At 43.3% G+C, this 18,082-nt stretch overlaps 4 protein-coding genes across 4 annotated transcripts; 2 read left to right on the forward strand and 2 right to left on the reverse strand.

Moving 5' to 3' along the window:
* Positions 1-5,398: 5,398 nt before the first annotated feature.
* EAF01_002217 (uncharacterized protein) lies at positions 5,399-6,999 on the forward strand (the record flags this gene model as incomplete). Its single annotated transcript, XM_038910468.1, has 2 exons — positions 5,399-6,428; positions 6,479-6,999. The coding sequence occupies 2 exons, from the start codon at positions 5,399-5,401 to the stop codon at positions 6,997-6,999; spliced, it is 1,551 nt and encodes a 516-aa protein (XP_038773390.1).
* Positions 7,000-11,316: 4,317 nt separating this feature from the next.
* EAF01_002218 (uncharacterized protein) lies at positions 11,317-11,552 on the reverse strand (the record flags this gene model as incomplete). The annotated part of the gene is given in 2 exon segments (XM_038910469.1): positions 11,317-11,397; positions 11,409-11,552. 2 exon segments carry the CDS (start codon positions 11,550-11,552, stop codon positions 11,317-11,319), a joined length of 225 nt encoding a protein of 74 aa, XP_038773391.1.
* A 461-nt stretch (positions 11,553-12,013) lies between these two features.
* EAF01_002219 (uncharacterized protein) lies at positions 12,014-14,856 on the reverse strand (the record flags this gene model as incomplete). Its single annotated transcript, XM_038910470.1, has 3 exons — positions 14,215-14,856; positions 13,162-13,954; positions 12,014-12,792 (listed from the first exon to the last, which is right to left on the reverse strand). The coding sequence occupies exons 1-3, from the start codon at positions 14,311-14,313 to the stop codon at positions 12,014-12,016; spliced, it is 1,671 nt and encodes a 556-aa protein (XP_038773392.1). The 5' UTR covers positions 14,314-14,856.
* A 182-nt stretch (positions 14,857-15,038) lies between these two features.
* EAF01_002220 (uncharacterized protein) lies at positions 15,039-17,257 on the forward strand (the record flags this gene model as incomplete). Its single annotated transcript, XM_038910471.1, has 4 exons — positions 15,039-15,160; positions 15,229-15,439; positions 15,633-16,280; positions 16,327-17,257. The coding sequence occupies exons 1-4, from the start codon at positions 15,097-15,099 to the stop codon at positions 17,255-17,257; spliced, it is 1,854 nt and encodes a 617-aa protein (XP_038773393.1). The 5' UTR covers positions 15,039-15,096.
* Between the last annotated feature and the right edge of the window lie 825 nt (positions 17,258-18,082).

The raw sequence follows: 18,082 nt of genomic DNA on the forward strand, positions 1-18,082 counted from the left end.
CCAAAACATGAGACTAACTAGCAATTTCACCCTCCTCGCCGTCTACGGAACGCTTTGAGATTTAGTGCGAGAAAGCATAATATCTTGAAACGCAAGAAGACAGACATTTTGAGGACCTCATCTCCGCTAGATATACTACCCATAAGATTCTAGCCGTCCCAAAGTCTTCACAAGATGGAATACTTGTAGAGTGATGATGTCAATTACACCGTGCTCATATTTCAGCTACAATTGAGAATTATGTTGTGACTGAGCATCTGAAGTGAATGACCATAGTTTCGATTGACTTTGTGCCATTTTCGCCCTAGTTGCAAACTTTGGCCTTTTTTTCATCGATATTGATACAAGTGCATCAGAGCGAAGACGTTCTTGAAAGACGGAAAATATGAATCGAGTTCCGATTCGAGATAGACAGTACTTACTGTTCTCAAAATATAGGCTTCGAAAATGTAGGGAATGGAGACGCAATCTTTTGTGGCTCAGCTATCGAAGCTTTTTGACGTGGAAACTGGTGGCACTAGAATGAATCGCAGTGACGATCTCAGAGCTATGTAGTCACTGAACCACTAGGCTCCAGGCGTCTTCCGAGCACATGGCTGAATCGTAGCGGCGTCATGGCAGCTTAGAGCACCGGTCACTTGGATATTTTCCGTGGCAGCGTCCGTTCGCACTCTTCCCTAAGGACTTTCTTGATCGGTATTGAGTGGCGCATAAATAAACTTTGGCGACTAAGATTCAATGCATCATTAGACGCGACATCGCTCGTTCCGGAAGTGGTAAAGATGATCATCATTGTTCAAGGTTGAATGTGTATGTTTGAGGTTAACTGAAAGTCTGGTTTTATATGAACGTTGATGGTTCAACAGGTGGTCATATTTACTGGGATCCATTGTGGTTAGCGATAGAGTATTTCTAGACATATCCGTCTATTAATGTGGAGATATCAGGCCAACAAATCAACATTTCAAGTCCTCAGGCACGCGAGCTCTCTATTCCTTTTGGCGGTTGGAGGAGTGTCAATCCTCCCAGGTGCCACATTTTATGTCAATCGAAGCGGAATTTCCGCATGAGGAGATAGAAAAATGGATTTCATTATAATGGACACGGCTACCATTGGAGCAGCCATACCCCTTAGGGCTCTGGCATCAATCTTATCATACATTATATGCCTATTCAGGCTAGCACCTTCTGCTGAGATGGGCCGAATGAGGCAGAGATTTAGTCGTGGACGTGTATCGTATCATGATCGCCTTGGTCTATAGAAGACGTCTTTAGCCTTTCTAAATTACAGCTAAAATGTGTTTGGTATCTGATCGACCCCATAACTCCAAGAGATGGGTTGTTGATTCGCCACTTTTAAGGATCTTCAAACTCAAAGTTAAGACGTTACGAGTACAGGGCGAGAGAATGATCGACACAATGCCATTTGGCGAGGATGCGCAGATTCTTATCGGATGGCCTGTCAACTGGTGTCGGTTGTGATAAATCGGGCACGGGCTCTCGTCTAGAGTTGCAAACTCGAAGATCTCCGAATACCTTGTTCCCCGTTCCGAATGTGTTTCTTTTGGGCAGTAACAAGTATAAAATACCTAGGTGATGAGTAAAAACTTTCTCATTGTGGGTTTTTGTCCCGATTTTTAATATAAAAAGCCAGAGAAATCGTATGATTTAAGAAGATCTACATTGTCTAGAATCGTATGATCTCAACGAGATCTACAACATTTGGTTCGCAAAGTAGATATTCTTAATCTAGATCACCGGATTTGGTTTCAATCGAGCATCGATAACGCCTGGAAATAGTAGCAGGAATAGCACAAACATGGGCGTGACGGAGCGGACTGACAGCATCAAAGAGGTTTGGTCAAAGATGCTGAATGGAAGTCTGTATATCGAACCCCGCTAGAAGAGTGCTTAACTGGATGTCAACCGAGGCAAACCCGGCATGATTCGCTCAAGCTTACTCGGAGTTGAGTAGTAAGAGAATTCTACGCCTCCGAATCCGGGCATTACAGCTTGGACTTTTTGGAACTCAAATTCGAGGACTATATCAGTGTGCGAAGTACCTATTGTGATAGCAATGTGTGAGCGTATAGATGTAAGCAAGAATTCGAAAAATCAAGAAAAGAGACCAACCGAGCTATCTCGTCAACGGCACGGTTTTATACATGAACGAGAAGGCTGAAATTACTTCAATTAGACTGGCACTTTGACCTTTTAGAGGCTCGAGTTCTATGCATAACAGCTCTTTCGCAGTAGCAATCTCATAAGCACAGAAGAAGGAAAGGATAGCAAGGACTAAAAGGAACGAGGAAAGGGTCAACCAGGTTCATGGGATACAAGGTATTTGAACGGGTGTTTGAGAACCTCTAATGTCTCGATTTGAAAATCTTCCTAAAACCTGAAGTAATTTGATAGACTTCAAACTTTAATGCTTTATAATAATATCATAACAGAGCTCGTTAAAACTCCAAATTAGTTCTGGTTTCGGTAACTTCCGAAGTTTCGGTCATTCATTTTACACATTCAAAATACTTTGGTAATGTTTGAGATTAGCCCCCCAAAATGCGTCATGAGAAGAATATTCTCGAACATTCAAGATCGATAGAATGAATTGTTTTATTATACTTGGATGGAGTTCAAGGTGTTGTAATCGTAAGGACATGCTATTTTCTTTCGAAAACACATCGGTTTTTCCACAACTACACACCGCCTCACCCCTTTTTCTATTCATGTCTCTCTTGAACCAACGGTGTAGAAATTAATTTGATTGATTTAATATCAACACATGCACACATGAAAAATCTCGAAGGCAAAGATATAGATGGCATCACAAAGCTAGTAAGCTAACCAGTACCTACGTAGCATTTCGGGGATGTTGCATCAAGCTTCAGCACCAAAAATTACCCGACGCCCCTTCATCTCTTACAAAGTTGGCAGGCGCCAAGCCACGGCACCCGTGATCTTCTAAAATTTAATGATGCTTTGAGATGCTGTCCGTTCGGAGAAATTGATTGCGTCGAGGACAATCGGGTTGGTTACTGTATTTCGCAATTACTTTGCATGCAATCATATGCAACAATCCCACGCGCTGTTGTTTCCCTGCCAATGATGATTACCACTAGAAACAAAAAGGAAACAATAGAAGCCTAAAAATCCCTACTTCATGCAACCAGCTGAATCTAACGCCGACCTCGGGAGCTCAACCGTGCCTATTAAGGAAGATTCGACAGGAACTTACCAGGTACCAGGTATCCAGATATACTAGAATGGAAAACAAATCTTGAAATCGAGTAACACGAGCATCGAAGCTTTGATACCCACCAGTCTTTCGCTATGTGTTGACGCGGTATCCCCCAACTAACAAGCTCTGACCATTTCACTATAAAGAGATTGCCAATCAATGGAGACTCAAGAACCTACAGTTCTGGCATATCACAAAACAGAACAGTGCATTGTCGGAAAATAAGAATTCTCCACATTTTGGTAATTAGAAGTCTCTTCTCTGATGTCCAACTACTAACCTGAAAGGCTTATAGCTCCTAACTCCTCATCAAGTATTAAGTGACAAGCTCTGGACAAAGTTGGTAAATACCGAGGTATTAAGGTTTCGCCTACTACAGTGGTTAATCTCTTCACAAATCCTGGAATGAGCACAAGTGACAAAATGATATTCCATCGCCATCATCATTATCAGGTCAGATTTGATTATCTGGGAGATGAAGTGGTCCTTTCATAACGGAGCTTAGCGAAAATTCGATGCTTCTTTGAAGCGAGACCCTATTTGGTTGGTCCAGACCCGGCCCGGTCGAATTTGATGATCTGCCTTGTGTTTCAAAGACAGGATTTAACGACCACCGATGAAAGATCAATACAGATCTTTCAAGACAACCAATCAAAGCCTGATTATAGATACCCTAAAGCTGTAAATCATACAAGGTAAGAGATTGATGTGGAAGCTAAGTCAGTCTCGCAATTGTATCGAGTATGGGGCGACCTGACATATGGGCACTAAAACATTTAGACCAACCAACTACGTTTTGAAATGCCAGTGATGTGAAGAACCTTCATCCTGGATATGATTGCGCACTTCAAATGGATGACAGACCTTGCACCTCCCACCTCCCACAACCCTTTATCCCTGCGAACCTTGAGGTAGGTGATCGCGCTTTGAGTAGCCCCTCCTTCAACCAGCGAACACGCAGCCTAGTCATACGTATACTGTATTGGGTAAGTGGTTGATCACTCTAAAATGTGAGGAAATTTCCTCCTTGCCAACTTTTAGCTTACATATATCCGTAATGCTGTGATTACTCAATTCCCTCATCAGGAACACAGTCCCTCGAGCACCCGAAATGGGCTCTGACCATTTAGGACCCTAGCCTTGGCAGGCATAAGCTTCCATTGATGCATTCGACTGCTTCTTCTGTGGCCCTATGGATAACCTCCCCAGCCCATAAAGATACTCCGCTACTTCGTCTCCACCCCAATCTCAGCCCCAGGCCTCGGGATCCAGAACCTAGCTGCTAATCGACCATTGGCACATTACGCTTTGTAATCCAAGATGCCTTGGTGAACCAGCAATACAAGCACCTTGCTCTCACACGCCCATCTTCATGGTCTACCACTGCCATTTCGGACAAGACATCATTCCATCCGCATCATAAAAAAGATCGGGAGCTTGTTCATTTAGTACATTAAGAGCCTTGTTATTACCCTATACAGACACGGAAAATCAAAACAGTAAACTCGAAAAGCGATATTTCCACTTGCCCCACCATCTTCGCTGTTTGTAATATCGGACCTCGACCTACCCCTGCTTATTTTTTATTCCGCACTATACAAACAATCTCGAGCTCAACGGCAATTTCACTTGCCTATTCCAAGGCTGTTATCACCATCCGTACCGAGCGTTTAGTGGGATCATTCTTCAACGCTTGCCTCTCCGCTCCGTTCTTCTGGCTCACAGGTAGTCGATCTTGTACTTCTTTTTGACAAGCACACAACTTTTGTGTACACACCAGCTTTTTCCCTGACGATCTTCCCTGCAGTCAACGAACCTTTCTGTCAACTTCCAGATCTAGAGTCGATGCTCGTAGCCCTGTGATTCGCGAACCCAGATTAAGCTCCACAGTCCCACAGGTTTCTAGCATCCCGAATCCCGGATTCACCTGGAGTACTTGACACTCACGGCTGAACCTAGACATTCAATTACAACGTACGAGTTGGCAATTATGGGTGAGAAGTGTGGGGGGTGATTCTGGTTCTACATAAAAGTTCGACTGGTCCATTTGCTAGCATCTGCCTATTTCCACCTCGCCGTTATCACTTTAAAGGTGCTTTTTCTTTCACACACATTTTTATTCCCTTCTTTTGGCTTCAGTGAATGCCTATTTCCGACATGTTACTCACGATTAAACAGCCAGTCCATCACGGCTACAAGTCTTTTCATGACTATTCTCCACCAACACCACCATCTAGCTCCCGTTTCCCCCCGGCGGTGACAACTACTAGCTCTTCAGTCTCTTTACCAACACCATCACAATCTCTTCCTTCTTTAGCACTTACAAAAACAACAAACATGTCCACTCCTCATCGTGGATTACCCCCCATGACATTACCACAACCACCACAACCCCCGCAGCAAGTAGTCCCGGCATTGAATCAGCCAACGGGACCTTTACAGTTACCAGCTCCACCTCAACAATGGCAAGGCGCTGAAGAGTCAATGAGAAATTGGCTTCAAGCAAAGGCCGAAGAGGATAAACGGAAGCAAGAGGAAGAGAAAACGAGGCAAGAATCACTGAGGTTGGAGCAAAGAAAAATTGAGCAAGACATGCTACGAATGTCCCTGGCGGGAGGAATTCCCCCGTACATGATTCCCATGGTGTTTGCTGGAATGGGTGGTGGAAATTTACCTAACGCTAGCTTAGAATGGGCCCAACACTACATGGCTCAAGCACATCAGCTGCAACAGCACCAAGTCCAACAGCAATTAATGCCTGGGCAAAGTCAGCATACTTCACCAGAACAACTGCAGCGTGGTGACTCTCGGTCGGCATTTGGAAGTCAACATCCAGTGCCTGTCACTTTACCCTCAACACCTATAGGACCTACGGGCCCAGGATTTCTTCCTAATTATCAAATGTCCCCAGCCTCAAGATCTAGGCAGACAGCAGGATCCCTAGCTAGAGCGACTGCAAATTCTCAGCTCCCAAGATTAAATACAGGGGAAATGCTCACCCAGCCACCTCCAACAGCTTCTAATATGCAAGTATTACCAGGACAATCTGGTCATCCATTAGCACAATCGCAAAGCGCTCAGCAGCAACATGAGCCTCAATCTTCCCCTTCAATTTACTTTCATCATTGGCAACCACCCACATCACAAGCAGGTACGAGCAGCACCCATCAGCCTCCGACACCCTCAGGCAAGCTCTTGTAAATCTTCTTTCATTCATTGTACTAATAATTTGACTAGACCATGTTTCTTCACCAAAGAAACGAAAAGCGACAGGGCCGCAACAACCAGCCCCGCATCCAACATCATTGCCACAATATACTTCCCCTTCGTTCTCACAAACAGGGTCTTCGGTGTCGGGTACGCCATCAAGCAGACGCCGCGGGCATTCAAGGAACCGAAGCGACGTTTCAGCCCGTGGGGCTGATTCATACGGTCGCCCTTCGAGTCGCCATAGACACACTGAAAGCAGTTTCAGCACTCAAAGCCTAACTTCACCAGCTCACTCACAGAATCAAGAGCAAGCTTCGATGCCTGCAGAACCACGTAGGCATTCAGGCGGCTCGAACACTGTGTCATCTTTGCTCGAACAAAGCGATTCTAGACCACGCGCGCACTCTCAAACCCAAAGTCAACAAAGCCAGTCTCAGCGAGACCGAGATCGTCACTACTCTGGACTATCGGAGATTGGACGCGAAGAAAGGACCATGGAAGGAGACGAGGCACGATGTTCGGGCAAGCGAACCGATGGAAGAAATTAAACACGTTTCAGAGAACTGCCGATCATTTACTTAGACGGACATATTCTTCGCCAACGAATTTCCCCAAAGCCACAAGACTACCTATTTTACAACTTTTCTATTCATCCACCATCAAATATGCTTTGCCCATATACAGATGTTCAATTTCTCTTCTATTCTTCGCTTCGATATTGATTGTTTAGAAGATACCCATCACTTTGCGCACCTTTTAACTTTGACATTGACATTGACTTTACACCTTACCTTCTGCGCACCGAACTCTTTTCTAGAGCATATTTACATTCTGTATATCATTTTTATTGCCCGTTGACAGGGAATTCAATTCTTGTATCTTTGAACCCTTCTCCTCTTCTTTTTTATCTTTAAACTTTTTGTTGCGTGCCTCAGCAGCACTATTTTTCTTCAAACCCGGCACTGGAATTCACAGGGCTGGTTCAAAATTACATGTACATACTTATTTCTGTTCTTAATCTTGTGGTGGATGTATATCCCAATTCGGGCAGGTATATAAGGTTTAGGTCTCAAGTTTGGAGATTGAGGTGCGTGGGAAATCAATCATAGGTAGTCAGGTACCAAAAAAGGACCTATGGCCTACGGGGTCGGCCTGCATATTGTGTCAAGAATATCTTTGACAAAGGGAAATCACCCCAGATGAGAAATCAAATTTAAATAAGCAATTTCTCAAGAATCCTTCGTTCCAACTTTCCCAATTCAAAGTGTTCAGGCGTCAAGAATCGTGCCAAGTGCGTCATGGAGCCTAATGAAGGCAGGAAAAACTTACTTCTTCCTCAGTCAGCCACTTCAACCAAAAACGCGCACTTTTATCCTGGTTTGGACCTGGTAGAGGAAATGCTCGTTGATACCTATGTTTAATAAGAGCCGCAAGTTTTGACTGGCAGGCTGGAGCTCAACAGTTGAGACATAACGAATACAATTATGCGTGTTTCAGCGCGCAGGAATCCGAACCATGGTCAGCGCGGAAATGGTAAGCAGGGATTAGCACGGCCTGTATATTAAACTTTGTTGAGCTAAAGTGTATGTAATTACAATCTTCACAAAGTTAGAAAGCAACATGGTTGTGCAGTAGTTTATACATCGATGGGCGCGTACAGATACCTTTAAGTATCATGCGGACAGGAAAGAGGAAAGAGGATGGCTACAGACCAGGTACAATGCATGTTCTAACGAATCAAGCCTCGCGCGAGTTAGAGTCGATACAAAGTATGGAAACTCATCCCATTGCTTTCTCCCTACCTAGCGATGGATTAGAAGAGGGGTAAGACGATAAGAACGGAATTCTGCCAAGCTTGCAATCTGCTAATCTTCGATCATGGTCTCGACCTGCACTGTCAATTCTAAAGGTCTCCTGGCTCGAATTAGCCTTGTTAACAGGGTTCTGCAATTTCGTGCATCGTGGAACCTTCACTTTCGGGATGCTACCATGGATCCCTATCCTCATCAGGAAATCCGTTCCAGAGTTGATCGATCAACGTGCTTTGCTACAGTATGAATACCACGGCGGTGCAAGAGCATGGATCTCTAGTCTTTTCCTCATGGCTACTCAAGGATCTACACATTATCACCTATGCTGTTTTTGTATTGACTGGAAACTTTCTTTCTTCATCGAATATTACCAGCCGTGTTATGTTCAATCTATATAATTTTAAAAAGGTAAGCAAAGCACTATAACAAACATCCCAATTGGAGAATAAATATCCCGATTAGTACAAGGTCTTGTAGCATATAGATTGAACTTTACATAACTTCAAGCCACAAGCTACCCAAATGATTTCCCATAACCAATTCCAGGCGTGCCTCAGAAATCACGAAATCAAAACAAGATCACTTTTATCGCTCTTTACCCCCTTTTAGGCCTGGCGTTTCTCAAACGGAGATGATCCGAGAGATTGGGCAATGGACGTGTTCGGCAGGGCTGCAGATCCTTGTCTAGCACAAGGTTTGTTAGATTAGATTGTGAGAGATTACCCGATTTGCGCGTGGGGTCTAGTGGAGATCGTGTTTCGAATTAAGTGACGGCTCATCTCAAAGCGGTAAATTGTGACGAATTCATATCGTTGTTTAATATGTTTTTTGATTGCATTCTGTGAATAACTGCAGGTACGGTTTGGAAAAGGAAATTTGATCGTGTATGCGAATGCTACTGGATTGCACATGACCAAGGACATCTAGAGTTGAAATGAGGTGATGCATCTTTCAATAGGATCTTAACCACATGTAAATTCAAGTGCGTATGGGAGGATGCATTCTGGAACGGGATAGTATCAAGATTCTTCGGCCCTTTCGGTAACACTCGAAACGGAAGATAGCTGCATACATATCGGGACGAGAGACAAGTCTTGGCGACCCAATATTACCCGTCACAAAAGTATTGTCCATAGACAGTCCAGATACATGATACCAATTACAGGCAGGTATCTTGATCCTATAATTTGACCTACGTCTGCCCGGAAATTTTGCGGTATCTATTGATAGGATAGGCACGTTGCAATTACTACATTCAAAAGTTCTTGTAGGTGTTGATGCGACAACATGTCCATGTTACCCTCCCATCACCAACATCTTCATGTACTCCAAGTACTACTTACTGCAAGTTCAATTTCCGAACGGCGACGTGCCTTTCTTCGGCGACAATCTCCCGACGGAAAAAATGACACGAATCTTCAAACTTCCGCTTTTTATGTACACAACATGAGACTTGCACATCGTAGCGCGCAGCATGAAAACACCATGTAAAACACGTGTAGTTCAAAGCTTCAAGTTTGCACTACAACATTGATGTCCTCTAAGAACGGTAGGTCGTGGGGAATGTATTTTCTGCTCAATTAAGCGAGGCCCCTTTCACTCCGGCGTACATCAAGTAGTCTTCACCTGTCAAACTAAATGTTGTACTCGGAAACATTCTAATTCTATTCGGAAGGTTCAAATGACGAGATCTCCAAACATAAGACCTCAGTTTCAAATGATCTCCTCGAATTACCAAATTGGAAACATCCGCTCATCAAACATACTTTTCTAAATCTTCTGGAACGCCAAATCTTCTATCCCAAACCTTCTTCTCCACAGACGCGCGCCTTCTACCACAAAGCTTACAAATACCCATGAGATCAGATCTACGCCAAGTAATCACATATAGGGTGGAAAAAAATGTCTCTCAATCTCTCCGAAAACCCTACGTACACCGGTAGATGAGTATATCATCAAACAAGGTTGATTTGCCCTTCTTGTCTCAAATTCTCATTGAGATTTAAGTGTGTGTGTAGATCAGTGGATCGGATTCAGAAATGTAAGTTTCATGTTTACGAAACGTCGTAAGTACCGAGACGACGACTCCACATTGTAGGGACACGATGGAAATCAGTGGGTCGCGAACACGAGCTGATGAGTCTAGATTTTGGTCCCTTGATTTTTTGGGGATGAGGGAGATGGAGAAATTGTTTTGCGATGGCGTGGAAAGGGAAATGGTAAGTTGATCTACATATTGTAGATACGAGATGGAATATTCTGTAGCTAAATTGCGGGTGATCTTCCCTTGCGGAATGAACAATTGTGATACAATTGGCATGAACTCATTTGAAATCCCCGCTTTCGATGTCATTCAATCTAGAGAGGGAGGTTATCTGTGAATCTGATTTTGGTGTATCATGTATGAAATTTAGCTCGAGTGTAATCAGTATCTTACCTGTGAATGGTACGAGTGTACTGTGCTTATTTTGGATGATAAATGGAAGTTCGGTTCAAATCCTAGCAGTAAATTAATTCTGTGGCAGATACTCGAGGATAGACAATTACTATTGTTGGAATTTTGGTATTCGATGAATGCGAGAAATTCGGTGTCGCTTTCAACGGCTGGATATCAAGGGATATCGAGAGAGACAAGTCTATCATAGCCAAAAGAAGTCTTCACTCATAAGCTGTGCGACACAACTTGTGCCGCTCAATTTTGTATCATACCAACTGTATCACCTTACAAGCGAATCAAACATAACTCACTTAAACCTCAGTATGAAGCTTACAATGATTTATACGAGGTAGGTATATAGATCGCAGAGATTCCGTCCTTGCTACCACAAAATATGACTTTTATCGCTATCGTGAATGATTTCCAACAAAGTCTGCATCTTGCTCATAATTCCTCCTGCTTGTTTGAAGGAAGCGATGATGTCTTTCCTCCTTGAAACTCAGTGGAGTTGCTAGAATCCACAAATACCCACCCACTCACAAACAATCTCTACACCACCTCGTCTTCACGCATCCCATTGCTTTCCATAGCTTTCCAGTCATCTTCTAATTTTGCTCCTACTTAGCTGGCTTATAAAGAACAACCATGTCTGTCCCGTTTTTCATCCCCTTGATTCCCTCTTCAAGCGTACGTCCACCCTAAATCTTACATTCGAAAGTCGTATCTTTTTTGTCGCTTTCGAATGATCTGCTTTCTTCTGTCTTGCGGAATCTACGCCTGTTTGATATGTTGTGGATGTTGCAGACTTTTGTGTCGTTGCATTAGCAGCGGAGTGAGAAAGGCCTGGGGACATGGTGAGTACCTTGATGATGTAATTGCTTAAGAAGATTCTGAGCGTTTGAAAGACGCCGTTGCGATAAGATGGCGAAGATTATGATATCCGGAATGACTTGATGTGCCCTTTAAATGCAATTTGAGACCTAGAAGTGTTTTTCTGATATGCAGACATCAGAATAACCTTTCAAAATGAAGATTTTGTGGGTTTTGATGGTATTTGATACTAGTGCAGAGGAGGGCTTGAACTCATTTTGTTCATTTACCCTCATGGAGATGATTACTTTTACTAATACATGGATGTGTGACTTGGCCAAAAGAAACATTCGAAGAGTCATGTTTATGAATCACGAGGCATGAGTAGAGTTGAACTTTGAATGTATGTTTAGTCAAATTTTGCCTATTCACTGTCTGTAATGTACACCATACTCATCTCTCTCTCCTACGTGTAGTCCATGATAAAGTAAGTGTTCTAATTTTTCAAACTAGGGTGATACAGCTTCCTTTCTTCGTTGCTTTGACGGCCTCTTCATCTACAGTCCCATCAAGATAACAATCCCCAATAAACCTGAAAACCCGAGTATTATTACTTTCACTTCCGACTTTCCTCAATACGAAAGGCGAGTTGAAATTCTTCAAAACCCAGACCTGATCGCCAGTCTTTACATGCGGGTAACAAAGTCCTATCTTCCCGGTTTTTGTGATGTAGAAACAACGACCCGTGCTAGCTATCTCGACTGCTCTTCTATATTCTTCTTGTAAAGCCCACACATCTCCGCCCAAGAACTGGCTCCACTCTTCCATGCTAGGAAGATCGTGTGTCTTGATTTGTCTCCATCCACAACGACGCCCATTTAGGGACACTCGGTCATCTATCTTTGAAGCACATATGAAACCGGATAAAGCCATACGAAGAGAAGCCTCTCTACAGGTTCCTATTTTTTCGCATAATGCTTTCCAATTCATTAGAATATTCTTCAGCACCTCCGCTGAAACATTGTCAGTCGGAAACAAGAAACCTATGGTCGAAATGGTGTCGACCCACCGTCCTGATACTGAGAGTTCTGCTCCTTGAATTTGAAAGTTTCCGAATTTTGAACCCGAAGCCTCATACAATGTGAATGATGAGATTCTTCGTATCACGGCTTCGATCTCCACGAGCGGTATGGTGGCTGAAAGGTCAGGAACCCATGAGGGAAGGTTAAAATGATCTGATCCGAACTTAGGTCCCATCATGCATCGATAACCATTACCAATATCTTACAGCATCAGTTTGAAGACTTCTGTGTATACATCGATCAATCTGGCGCTGTAGTTGGGCCGATACGATTTCATGATCGATGATTGAGCCATAGCAAGAACCGAGAATATTCTATTCCGCGGCTCCATACAAACTCGATTTGAGAATGTCAGAACAATTTCAAAGAAAGGGCGATGTGTTAATTCTGGAAACGCTCGTATCGTATCCTGGCAATAGAGCGAGTGATCTTGCAACGAATAATCTTGCCTATGCCTTTCAATTAATTCAATCTGCAAGAAAAAATGTTCGAGAGCTGTGATTTTTGATCTGGGGAATACTCCGAGGTTATTCTTGCAGCATTGTGTTTCATTGAAAGTATGACATTTACGACTTCTTCGAGCCGAGATCAACCTGTCAAGACTCGACCGCCAATTCCCGTAACACAAAACATGGTCGGGAGATAAAACAGCCTCTTGAACAGTCCATACTCGTGTGAACCAGGTGCTATTGGCTATCAGCAGGAATCTGTCCCAAAGATCGTTGAATTCACTGTTCTCTTCAAAACGAATCCGTACAGAGTTTGCTTTGTGGTACCCAGCCATCTCATGATGTTGCTTGTTATCTGAAAAGTGTTGAAACCATTGAAATGGATCCCCTGTGGTAGGAATGTGATTGGGTGGCGCTCCAAGCCATCTGTAAACAAGTGAGCATCTCGAATATATTTCTCCTAGGTTTGCTATTTGACTAGCTTTCTCATCTGGATCATTTTGGTCTACGTACAGAGCATCAACCCAAAGTACCAACGTGTCATGCGGATTTCTGATGTGCCGAAGACTAGTCAGTAAGCTCGCATGGATAGAAATTTCGTTCTCATCGATCTTGATGTGTTCTGTGGAGATGTCCGTACCCCAGACATAGGATAAGCAGATATAACCATTGGTGGCTGCACTATCTATGTGCTCGATATGAACCGCCGCACAGAGTTGTTGGTTTCCAGTTCCAGATTTCAGATGCAACAGTCTAAAATTCGGCTTGGTTGGGCCTGTGTGGTCTTTGCGTGTAGTTGAGTCTTCGATGGCTCGGTCGTCTTCCGGATACGTTGGAAAGATGCCGATGATCTTGAGAACATCAAGGAGATGAGGATAAGCGGTGCTGCAGACTGTTTCCCAAAGAATACAGGGCTAATAAGAATATGAAAGATTCCTTAGTATAGGCGTTTGATTGTTTCTATTTCTTTCTGAAAGATTAACTTGTGAACGTTGTACTTGAATTTGTTCAGTAATTCGCCAGTAAATCTAAGTACAAATGTCGAAGAATAGCAAAATTCCCATATGAACTCTTGTTCTCATCAACTCATGGGAGACCAGAATTATGAAGGCATTGATTTATTCATGATGCCTTTTGACTGTGTTTCATGACGCCTCAATGTAAGCCAACTTACTGATTTGAAGTTTGGAAGTTTGGATTGAATCGTCATTATGACTTGAAGAAATCTGTATGATCGAACCTCCATTGAACAGTCAGTCGTTTTTATAGTCATCTCAGATCAAATTCATCGTATCTACTTTCGAGCCATCTCGTAGAAACGACACCTGCCTCTAAATATTACCTGTATTATCTCTTACCTTGTGTCCATCGCGATCAGAAAACACCATACCAATATATATGTACACGCATTCCAAAATCATGTCGTTAAGTCATACAGCCAGCTAACGACCCCTGAAGCGAGAATGATGGCTTTGGGACACCAGGGTGGCGCAAGAAATGACGTTCATAGAAGATCTTGACATGTTGTGCCTGGCTACATTCAAGTGCCACTTCAACAACCTTTGCCTTCAGACTTTGCGGAAGGAGACTTGTCAGTCACCTATTTCAACTGCTAGGATCTCGAAATTGGAGTTGTTTTCAACGGTTTCGTTGCTGAAAATATAGTATCAAATATGCACCTGTGAAAGTCTCTTCACAAACAGGAGAGTTTAGATTAGAGGATACCATCGTTGTTGCACTAACTCGTGTTCTTGTATAGGCATCGGTGCCTCTTTTCAAAGGGCGAAGTACATCATAGCATTTGCAACATGTCTCATGAGATAAAATACTGTCTGTGACTATTGATTTTTCAATGTCGTCGTAGTACACATCCCACTTCTCTTGTAGTCAATTTAGGCTAGTCTATATAAGGCTTAGCTCATTTGCCCCGCTTTTACGGACGTCAACGGACTGACAAACCTACAAACCCCGAACTTTGAGCTTTTATCGTCAAATTGTATGCTCAAACATCCCTCAATGACCATAAGGTGACTTTGATACAAAGTAAAAAGTTGGAATGCCTCCAGAGTATACAAGTATATCGACACTGAGGAAAGTTTGTGATCATTGTCGAAGAAGAAGTAAGTCTTTTGCAGATACCCACACTTTTTGATGCAGTAAAGGAGTTCAGAGCATTGACCAATCAAAGGGATACGATGTGATGGGAATTTCCCATGTAAGCAATGCGGGAATGCATCATTAGCATGCAAAAGAGAGCACATACCGAAGAGAAGGGGGCCCAAACGTGGAAATGGTAGAGTAATCAATGAATTGAGAGCTCAAGATGGCGGGGATATCAAAAACTTTGCGGAAGTCCGTGACTCAGGCTCGGGTGGAAGAAGCAGTACCGGTCCAGGCTCGTGAGTAATTTCATGTAGCCCTAAAGCAACTTATATTGTCTTAAGTTGCAAGAATTGTTAAACCTGAGAAAGTATTGAGGGAATGCTTGAGAATGGTCAAATTCCAAGTCTCGTCACGTGGATTGTGACCCGTGGGAAATTTCTCTCTATACCATCCCGTTGGCAATTGTCCACCAGCTGATATGTGCTATAGTGTGGATATCGATCATTGGGTTTCGGATATTGCTAGCTCTCCCGCCACTCAAACATATGTGGGAAGACCTGCACGATATCCAATCATGTCGGACATCTCGACCATCTCCAGTGATGAGCCAAATAGTATGTTTACGACCGATCAATTTAGGCCCACATGTGTTAGCTACATGTATCTAATCCCGACATGCCTTGATCTTTTTCTTGAGCACATTTACCCAATTATGCCTCTAGTGCATATGCCCACTCTACGAGCCTCAATAAATCGACCATTGGAAATGCACGAGAAAAACCTTCTTTACTCGTTATGTGCCATCACTTCAACCCATATGTCTGGTAAAAGCATATTGGCTCCAGGACCACCTTCGTGGGAAGTTGCTGGAAGATTCTTCCTTGACGAGTGTATTATGATTCGACAGGCTTATGATTTCATCGAAGATAAATCGTTGTCTGCGGTTATATCATCATATTTTGTATCGACTGCATTTTTCGAGCTGAATCAGTCCAGGAAATCTTGGTACTATTTGAGAGAAGCAATGACAATGGCTCAAGATATAGGCTTGCATGAAGAGCATAAATATTCCGGCCTTCACCCTGCTGAAGAATTGTGTCGTAGACGAACATTTTGGATTCTATATGTTACAGAAAGGTAAGTCCACCCTATCCAAGGATGTGGGGTTCTAAATTGGCCTTAGGTCATTTGCGATTCTGCGTCACAAGCCTCTTACCTTCTCGAAGACACCGGCTCTGCCCTCAAGTCTACACGATTATGAAAGCCCAGAAATACACTCTGGGTTTATGCATCTAGTACAATCTTACCATCTGCTGGACTCTAGCTTTGTCGATTCTTGGAACGAAGCCTCTGATGCGCCAGTTTCGACTCTAACGTACACAGCGCTTCAACAACAATTGAATCTTCCCCACCCTTCTCACTTGTCCCTTACTACCATACAGAAAGCGGATATTCTCGTAACCCAGCAATGGCTTCGCTTGATTGTTTGGCAATCTTCGATGCGTCAAGGCTTGCTCTCTTCCACTGCCGTCGATGAAAGCATGACTTTTCGATATCCTCTAAACATCGCTCACTCTCTCCTGAGTGTAATATCCTCGGTGCCCATCGCAAGTATAGAAGTCCATGGAATGGGTATCTTCGAGAAGATTTTCGAGATTGGAAACTCTATGGTAGACGTTATGCAAGTTTATGGATCACAAATTCCACACGAAATATATGGCATTTGTCAAGACCCATTCGATATGTTCGTGAGGACATTGAGCCAGACACCAAATTCTCAACGTCAATATGCAGCCCTTCTGCTCGCTAAAGTGACCGAGAAGCCGGAAATACAGAGATTTTCTCATAATTTGACGAAAGTACTATCCATCAATACCGTTCCTGGTTCGATTGAATCAAATGCAAACTTGGTGCCAAATTCATCTGAACCGCGGTGGAAGGGAAGCATTGTGGGCGAACTTGAATCTGATGATGATGCGGTGCTCAGGGTAGATAAAGAACGCCACGGACAGACAGACAAAAATCCGATAAACGGCATGGCTTCTTCAACAACTCGATCTGGCAACATAGTAATCAGGGGAAGCGAGGCATTCATGCTGCAGGCTCCTGAATGATTTTCAAAAGTACAATCACTACTTGCGCGAGCAGATCCATCGTTGGAAATTTCTTACCAAACCATTGATGTGTCGATCGTAGCCTTTCTATCATTACATTGCTCTTTCTAGGGTAGCAAGAACAATCTTCGCTTCGTAAGGTAACGGGAAAGTATGCGCAGCCGACGAGTCATGATCAGCATTGAGCGTAAGCTGAATTTTCTAGGACACTTCAAGAAAGATTGACTTCGATCTTCCGGCCGCAAAGGACGATCCGACATGTATGATCATCTGGGCCTTGAGGCTGGGCATCGAAAGGGTAGATTGCACGAATATAGGTCACGTCAAGGTCCAATGGCACGAGAACAGCTTATGTCGAGGTTGAAAATGCCATCGTCACAGCCGTGTTCAAATCGTGCTTGTTGGGTTAGCAATATAAATTCCTATTTCAAATAGCCAGCAGACGGACAAATTAATCAGACACTAACACTCGGATACATCCAACCCGAAATCATCGAGATTACCTTTTGCACTAGAAGTGAATGATTGTTTGGAAATGGAGTATTAGATGGGAACACAGATGAGAGACATTGAAACATTGGCACATCGCACGTTCCAATACCCCGGCAAAACAATGTTAGAAAAGTATCACGACGGCTGTATTCCGCCCACCAAGCGGTCTACCACCATTTTCTGTGTTACGTGATGTTATTCAGGTGAAACACATACTTTTTTTTACTCTTCATGGAGAGTAGAAGCTTGCGCCACAGCTTGAGGCAAACACCGGGTGTAACATCATCACGTTACTACTTCCTTTGACCCAAGTCTCAATCCATTACTATGGGC

Source organism: Botrytis porri, assembly GCF_014898465.1.
Source record: "Botrytis porri strain MUCL 3234 chromosome Unknown BPOR_003, whole genome shotgun sequence".
Classification (NCBI taxonomy): domain Eukaryota; kingdom Fungi; phylum Ascomycota; class Leotiomycetes; order Helotiales; family Sclerotiniaceae; genus Botrytis; species Botrytis porri.